The sequence below is a fragment of the Medicago sativa genome, chromosome 1, assembly GCF_051527215.1.
Source record: "Medicago sativa cultivar Bolivia chromosome 1, Bolivia_mono, whole genome shotgun sequence".
Taxonomy (NCBI): domain Eukaryota; kingdom Viridiplantae; phylum Streptophyta; class Magnoliopsida; order Fabales; family Fabaceae; genus Medicago; species Medicago sativa.
Window position 1 is genome coordinate 38,765,670 of NC_140749.1, and position 8,839 is coordinate 38,774,508.

The window sequence follows — 8,839 nt, forward strand, 5'->3', positions numbered from 1 at the left end:
TTTATATGTCTCAAGGTTTGCTAGACTATTCTCATGTTTCGCAATCCTTGTCTAAATTCACTTGTTCGAATATCGAAGCTCCGCGTTCGCTTTATGAATTGATATTTGAGATAATGGATTAACAATTATCAAACCCTCCGCGTTCGCTTCCACAGTTTGAAAATGGTTAATTCATGTTAAAGCGGTGAATTTAGATTAGAAATTAGGGTTACATAAAATTAAGGTTTAAGGCTTGGCTTGAGCCGGATTACGTCATTAGACTTATCCAACAATCCCAAGACAAAGAAATCTACTCACTAACGTTCATTGTAGATATGGAGAAGAAGAGGAAGAAGAACATAAAATAAATAACAAGAAAATAAAGATGAACTTTTATTCAAAGAAACAATTGTCACATATTATTTCCAAGAACAAAAGATGAATATTTGTGATGGAGAGCTACTCTATTTATAGTTTTACAATTGACTTAAAATCTAAGCAACTATAAGGGCATTCCGGTAAAACTAAAACAGGGTAACTTGGCCTTCAAGCAAAAGCAGTCCTGGGAGGTGGCATGACCGTGCCAACATTGGCACGGGCCGTGCCAAGCTTCTGACTTGGGGGAGAATATTTTGTTCTCCGAATCTTTCGTATTTTTGCTCCAAATCAGCTCCAGACTCCTTTCTTTTGCTCCAAGACACCTTCCATCATATATTTGTTCCTGAAATATAAAATATGCAATTGAAGTAAAATTGTTCAAAAAGGAAATAATATTTAAATAAAATAAAACTAAATCTAATTAAAACGAAACTAAATAATGCATAAAAATAGACTAAATAAAGACTCATCAAACTCCCCCACACTTGAATCTTTGCTTGTCCTCAAGCAAAAGGCAATAGACATAGCAGCAACAAGAAAGATTAAACATGGCAACACAATTGAAAAACTCAAGCCTCTCCTAAGGTTTTGTTTCAAGTACACCAATCACGACTTCAAGTATTCCTTGTGAACCTATTCAACCCAACAACAAGTCTTAAATGAGTGTGTGTGTGCAGTCCAACCCTTTTCTTGCTCTTGTATAAGACAGATATTATGAGGAACAGGTTCTATCCCTAATACTAAAGTAACCGAGAAAAGTTCTTTCTTCGTTTCATATAAGAGTGATGGGAATTTAGTTAAAATTAAATTAGATTAACAATTTAAGCACAAGGGGCTGCAGATTGCTTAGGGACTATCTATCCTTATAGGAAGTCTTTATGGATGAGTTATCCTTTCCCCCTAGATTCAAAATCACCCTAACTAGTGCTGCAAAATTTTATCATCTCCGCGTAGGAAGTCTTTTTGGAGAGGGTGTCCTTTCCCCCTAGCATTGATGAATTTATTTCCTCATTTGAGGGATTTGGAACTTAAGTTCAATTTAGGGAGTCACCACCACAATTAGGAAGTTAGGGATTGTCCTTTCCCCCACATGTTGGTGCCATTCTCCCGCCCCATTTTAACTTTAACAATTAAGAGAATATAACAATAAAGCACAATTAATTATTTCCCGCACAAACTTATACTACTTTTACTCTAAGGACTTTTAAGGGTCTAAGTTACCACTAAAGGTAGAACGAGTTCCTTAAAGTACCTACTCATACATTTGCTCAAAGATTGCAACTGGGTGCTTTTCTCATTGGAGAATTTTTTTTCACAATAAAACAAGATATGGGTATAGCAAGAACACAAAAAACACAAGAAATCACTTTCATGTACAAGAAACTACCTTTTAAGAAGAGACAAAACAAAAAATTTTATGCCATGATTTTACATTAAAAACAAGCTACTTAATCATGCCTTTTACTATAAAACAAAACAAAAGAATAAAGTTCAAGGGAGTTTGGAAACACTATGACTCTAGACATTTTATTAGCTCCCCCCATTACTTAGGAGAAGCATTGTCCTCAATGATTCAAAAGAAAAGAAAACTAAAAGAGAAGAAGAAGAAATAGAGGAAGAAGAAGAAGGAGTAGAAGAAAGTGTAGGAGAAGGAGAGAAGAGAGAAGGGAAGAGAGGAAGAGGAAAGCTCACAATTGTTCATTGAGGTCCATAAGATGGACCTTGGAGATGAAGGTGTTGCATCATCCTATGGAGCATTTCATTATTTTCTTCATTGATGCGGTTGCCTCTTTGGACTTCATTTGTAAGTCCGGAGATTTCAACACCTTGCCTTTGTTGCTCGGTGCTCATCCTTTCAACTTCCTTGTGTATCCATGCCCATCTTTGATCTTTATTTAGATTATTGGTGTCATGGCCATGGTGCTCCTCTTGGTGCAAGTTAGCACTTCCTCCCACATCATGGTGCAAGTTAGCACCTTCTCCTTCATCAACATCTTGCTCCTCAAGAACCTGCACATCATTGACATACAACAAATTTGCTTCCACCTCGGTGGTAGTCCGAGATGGGTTAGGAAGTAAAAACATGATTGGAACATTTAGCTTGAGTTGGTAATGGAGGGGTGGACGATGTTTAATGAAATTTATAGCAATGAGGGTTTCCCTATTAAGCCTATTGTTTCCTTCAATTGGTTTGATCCCCTCATCCTCACCCACTCCAAAACACCTAGCTATGTATGTGATGATGTCACCCACCACTATATCTCCCTTACCGGCCAGTCTAGTACCGACTAAGTCTAGGTAATCAATCAAACAAAAACAAGTGTTTACAGGGTGGTTATGGAGCATAGCCCACAGCATGAAGAGCTCATCGGTTCTAGTGTTTCCTAGCTCAGTTCTACCCCAAATAGTGCAAGCCATTACCCTCTGAAGGTACCTAAGTACGGGGTTGTGAATGTTGCTAGCTTTGTTGGCTCTAGTGACGAATGTGTCAAGGCCGGTGATTCGTTCCCAAAAGACAGCGGGTTGATAGTCAACCGGCTTTAGGCTAGGGTCCCAATGATCATGGATATACCCCTCGTTTGCAAAACCTAAGGCATCACAAAAGTGCTGAAGAGACATATTATAATCAATATTCAATAGCCGGAAGGTGATTCTATGGTTAGGGTTATCATAATCCAACCTATCTTTAGTAAAAACAATGGAACTCAAAAACTCATAGGTGAAATTCTCATAACCCCTCATAGGTTCTAACAAATCAGTCCAACCTAGCCTTCCTATCATCCTATAAACATCATCTCTAAGCCCTAGCACATTCAAAGTATGAGAATCAGGATATCTAGAAGGATGTAAGGGTTTAGAGATTAGAGTTTTATACCTATCCCTTTGTGAGTTGTCCTTAAACTTGATCCCATGATTCTTGACTTGTGCTTGCTTCTTTAAGGGAGGTCCTCCTTGAGATCTTGCTGGTTCCTTGCCACTTCTTCTTGAAGCCATTTGACCTTAGGTTGATTTTTGTGAGGATTGGTTTGGGGTTGGGGTTGATGTTGGAATATGGTTTAGGACTTTAGTTGTGGGGTTTGGTGATGAATTTTTGGTTTTTGGGTTAGTTTAAAGAGAATAGGGTTTTGGTGAATTATGGGTTTGGGTGGATGAAAGTTGTTTTTGATTGGTGGTTTGTGTTTGGAATGAAGTTTAGAGTTGATATGGGGAAGAATTGGATTGATTTGGTGGAGTTTTGATGGAGATGTGAAGGTTTGAGGTTTGATGGTTATGGAGGTTTTAGAGAAAAGTTTAAAGGGAGAGAGATGTTTGTGTTTGAGAATGGATGAAGAAGAAGAAATTTTTTGAGGTTATATGGTACTAGAGGTCGGGCACGGCCGTGCCAACCTTGGCACGGGCCGTGCCAAGCTACTGGAATTGGGAGGGTTGTTGTGTGTTAAAATATTGGCACGGTCGTGCCAACCTTAGCACGGGCCGTGCCAACCTTCTGGTCAGGGGCTTCAAATTTTTTTTCAATTTCAATGAATCATATGTGGACGATTACCTACAAAACAACTTAAAACAAAGAAAAATAAACAAAACAAAAGCAATTAAATGTGTGGGTTGCCTCCCACGAAGCGCTCGTTTAAAGTCATTAGTTTGACGATCAAAAGGTTTCTCTATCCGATACCTAATCTCTCACTAAGGGACAATGGCATCAAAGTAATATTCTCCCCCAAATCACATGGTGCTCTTTCTATAGTCTTGGATCCTATGACATATGGTATGGAAAAACTCTCTGGATCCTTAAGTTTAGATGGCAATTTGCTTTGAATGATTGCAATAAATTTCCTGAACTGCTCATCTAACTTGGACTCATCAAACCCTTGTGGGAAATGAATTTTTGGCTCATATGGTGGTGATATGTGAGGCTTATCACTCTCTACTATAACTTTCTCACTGTTTGGTTTTTCACTCTCTACCCCAATCTCAATTGTCTTGGTTTCTACAACAGGGTCCTCTAATTGCTTATCATCCCTAAGTGTAATAGCATTTATCAGGCCTTTGTGGTTGGTTTCAGTTTGACTCGGGAAGACTCCGGAGGGTGGTGGGGAAGAGGTTACTTGTTGGGCTACTTGAGAGATTTGAGTCTCAAGCATTTTGTTGTGAGTAAAAAGAGAATCCACTTTTGCGGAAAGCCTATTGAGAGAGTCATTCAAAATTCTAGCTTTGACTTTAAACTCTTGGTTATGCCTAATGTTATCTAATTCAAAATTTTCTATCAAAAGTTCCTAGTCGGATTTTTGAGGGACTCCTTGGTTGTTTGCAAAACCGGGTGGTGATGTTTGTTGTCAAAAAAGATTTTGTGGGGTTTGAAAAAAAATTTGACTATTCCTAAACCCTTGATTATATTGAGCATAGTTTACTTGCTCGGGACTTCTAACAACACTACCTAGTTGACATTCAACACTAGTATGACCAAATATTTCATAATCCTTACAAGGTGGTGAAAGGGGGAAAAGGTCCATTGATAAAGGTTTTGAGCCTTGCCTGAAATCAAAACAGTTAGAGATAGAATAGAAAAAGAAAAAATAAAGAGAAAGAGAGAGAGAGAGAGAGAGAGAGAGAGAGAAAAGGAAAAGAAAAAGGAAATAATATATATATATGTATATATTTTTGTCTAATCACTATTAAAAAGTTAATCAAATTACAACAACTCCCCGGCAACGGCGCCAAAAACTTGATAGGCCAAACCGCAAGTGCACGGTCTATCGAAGTAGTAGTAAAAAGAGTATCGTAAAGCTAGGGAGTTATGAATTCAATTAACTATTAGAAAAATGATTAGAAGAGAAGAAAGATTATAAAATAGGGGGTTTTTAAATAAGAGAAAATAACAAAAATAAAATAAAAGGAGCCTTGGGATTATTGGTTCATCCTAATGACAAGTCCTTCGCAAGCAAACCCTTAAACTTATAACTTTACGTTAGTCCCAATTTCTAAAGACAAGTTTCTCTTAAGCGTAACAAAGCTTCTCTCGAAGTCAGTGAGTGTATCCCTCCAACAACCACACCTATTCTCATGGGTGATTGCCTTTGTGACCCTTGAAGATCAAAACTTTATATGTCTCAAGGTTTGCTAGACTATTCTCATGTTTCGCAATCCTTGTTTAAATTCACTTGTTCGAATATCAAAGCTCCGCGTTCGCTTTATGAATTGATATTTGAGATAATGGATTAACAATTATCAAACCCTCCGTGTTCGCTTCCACAGTTTGATAATGGTTAATTCATGTTAAAGCGGTGAATTTAGATTAGAAATTAGGGTTACATAAAATTAAGGTTTAAGGCTTGGCTTGGTCCGGATTACGTCATTAGACTTATCCAACAATCCCAAAACAAAGAAATCTACTCACTAACGTTCATTGTAGATATGGAGAAGAAGAAGAAGAACAACATAAAATAAATAACAAGAAAATAAAGATGAACTTTTATTCGAAGAAACAATTGTCACATATTATTTCCAAGAACAAAAGATGAATATTTGTGATGGAGAGTGTTGGGTATTTGTGTTGGCTGCATTGTTACTAAAACAAATATCCTTGTTCTGTAAGTTGGAACCAATGTTTCAGCATGTGGTTAGGCAGCTCTATGAGATGTTGGATACAATGTTCCAACATCCTGGCACGGTTCAGTGTGCCTGGGTTTCTGCCTTATCTGTACGCGCGTATTTTATCGTTTAAGGAAACCATATTTCCTTTACTTACTGACCAAGTAACGCGCATATCTTATAAGAATCAGCTGTGGAATATTACTAAAATAGATATTTTATTTTAGGAAATATTTGTTACGATCTGGAATGTTTCTAAATAGGTTCCTGTTATACCCTAATTTTGGACCTAAAAATACTTATTCAATTCTTCTTTTCTTGCATTATAAGTCATTTGAACTGTCTCTGATCAATTGCATCTTTCTCTGCATTTTATTTTAATTTTATTTGCAAAATTCACATAGAAGGGCATTTTAGTCATTTCCTATGTCAAAATTTCTTTCAATCTTTAAAAATTTGTTTGAGTCCTTTCAAATAGTCTGAATAAGTCTTTGCTTCCATCCTATGTCAAAACCCTTTCCAAAAGTTGCATTTGAAGTCATTTTGAGTCAGTTTTGCCCCTAGGGGCATTTTAGTCTTTTCATGTGTCAAAACTCTGTGTAAATTCTAAAAATTGTCTCTGAGTCTTTTAAATTGGTTTAGATAAACTTTTGTTTCAATTCTTTGTCAAAAATCCATTTTAAAATTTGCATCTGAGTCTTTTTTAGTCGTTTTAGCCCCAAGGGCATTTTGGTCATTTCACACGAAATTTCGGCAAAGAGAGGTTACTTTAAAGTACCTCATTTAGGCCATTGGTTCGTTTTAGTCCGTTTTGTCAATTTTAATCGTTTCACTTTACGTTATTTTCCAATTACCAATTTTAATTCATTTTATTTTTATTTTTTTAGTCCTAAATTCCTAAAATTTGCATTTTAGTCCATTTTTGTCCAAGTCATGGTCCAGTGCCACGTGTCAGGTCCCAATTGGTCCAAGAGTTAGTTATGCCACATGTCATTGATCCATTGGTCCAGTCCATACACTTGTCAGCTATAAATCCAGTCACAGACCCAGTCATCACAACTTTTTCATTTTCTCTCATCTCCCCATTTACTTTCTGCCACATCATCACAGAGAGCTTTCTCTCTTTCCTCCAACTCCCTCCACCGTAACCTACCCTTACTCCACCATAACCAATTTCTCCGACCACCACGAACCACCGCAACTAACTCCAAAAACCACCAAATTCATCAACCACAACCGTAACAATATCCACAGATTCATCTCCAGTTCGAATATTCATCCAAAAAACGGTTCCAAACAACAAAAATTTCAGAATTCATCAAAGATCATCACAGAATATAGTCCTCAGAGATTCAACGATTGAATCATCATCACCGGACAGTGAGCTCTGCAATTCAAACACCGTTTCGTCGCGAGGACTAATTTGGTGCGATCACAGAGGAAGAGCGAGAAGAAGAAGGAACGAAGTAGGAAAACCAGTTCAACAAGATTTGCCAGGGAAGATCCAACAACAAGTTCACAGAATACGAAGAAGAAAAAGAAAAACGATTCACATTCGTTTCGATCTCGCCTGCTAGAAGCAACAAGAACGAACTACGTGAAGCTTTCCTTCCTTCGTCTTTCTGCAAATCCAACGAGGTAAATGTCAATTTCTCTTCTTTCATTTCGTCTCAGACTCAATCGTTTGAAGCTATGAACGTGTTTCATCCAAAATAGAACGTGTGAAAGCATAGATTAGTATAGATCCACCAACCTTAGGGTTTGCTTTTCGAAAAAACTTTAAAAATAAAAAATCAGTAAAGAATTTCGTAGATCTGTACTAATCTATTCGTCTCCTCCGAAAATAGGGTTTGATTTTGAAAAGAGGAGAAGATTTTGGTTTGAAAAGCATGAAAAACGTTTTGAATAAGGACGGTCACTGGAACCTTCGTCGGAAAATTCATGAGTTCGCCGGAATATTCATCGGCAAATTCCTGAACTCGCCGCGAAATTCATGATCTTCCCAGGATCCGACGAGAGATTGTAGAGAGAGGAAGAGAGAACATGTTCGGCCTAGAGAGAGGAAGGGAGGTTTAGAATGAGTTAAAACCGGTTCAGGCCTATATATACTGCCATGAACCGGTTTAACCCGTCCTCAAACCGACCCAGCCTGCTCCTTCGGCCCATTCTGCACGCCTAGGAGCATTGTTGCTATGTACCCCCCTGTTCTTGCATGCTTTGCTTATTTCTTGCTAATTGCACCCCTGCAGGTTCCAAAAACCTTCAAAAAATTCCTAAAAAATTTCTCAATGCTTTTCTTGATATTTTTGTTGATTCTTGATGATTTTTACCTGTTAATATTGGCTGGAAAATATTGGTGAAAATGTTGATCTCTTGATTAGTTTAGCACTTTTATTTTTGTTAAAATCTTGTTAAAACTTCCAAAAATGGTATGAAAATTCTTGTGATTGTTATTGATACTTGAGACTTGTTTCTTGTGATATTTTTGCATGTTGGAAGCTGTTAAAAAAAATATGTGATGTTTCTCATTAGTATTTTCACTTGTTTGGTTAGATTTTGTGAATTTTTACTATGTTCTTGATTCTAATGCTTTGATACATGATGGTGCTACTTGGTGTGTGATTCTATGGTACATATGCCCCTGAATTTGTGGTTATTTTACTGTTTGAGGTGCTGATTTGTGACTTACTTGTGTTACAAGTTATGTAAATAGTTCTATGTGGAATTTATATCATGATTCTTTGGCTTATGATTTTCTTGTAACTCTCATATTAGGGCTGACCCCAAAACTCTTTGAAAAATGTTATAATGTGAGGGTTATAGGTCTTTTGTTTGCTTGGGATTATTGGTACTTTGTTAGGTATATTTTGCCATTTTTCTTTGCTATTTTATCATG

The 8,839-nt window shown here is 37.1% G+C and overlaps 1 protein-coding gene across 1 annotated transcript; it reads right to left on the reverse strand.

Annotated features, from left to right (window-relative positions):
- Nucleotides 1-937: 937 nt before the first annotated feature.
- LOC146954847 (uncharacterized) lies at nt 938-3,351 on the reverse strand. Its single transcript, XM_085746264.1, has 3 exons — nt 2,686-3,351; nt 2,145-2,367; nt 938-990 (listed from the first exon to the last, which is right to left on the reverse strand). The coding sequence occupies exons 1-3, from the start codon at nt 3,349-3,351 to the stop codon at nt 938-940; spliced, it is 942 nt and encodes a 313-aa protein (XP_085602390.1).
- Between the last annotated feature and the right edge of the window lie 5,488 nt (nt 3,352-8,839).

Bases quoted from the DNA above. Each gene is read 5' to 3' on its own strand.
- LOC146954847 (XM_085746264.1), bottom strand. From the start codon at position 3,351: ATGGCTTCAAGAAGAAGTGGCAAGGAACCAGCAAGATCTCAAGGAGGA. The intron at 2,368-2,685 runs GTAAACACTTGT...AATGATGTGCAG, and splicing joins CTATGCTCCATAACCACCCT to GTTCTTGAGGAGCAAGATGT. The intron at 991-2,144 runs GCAACCGCATCA...TGGGTTGAATAG, and splicing joins TACAAATGAAGTCCAAAGAG to GTTCACAAGGAATACTTGAA.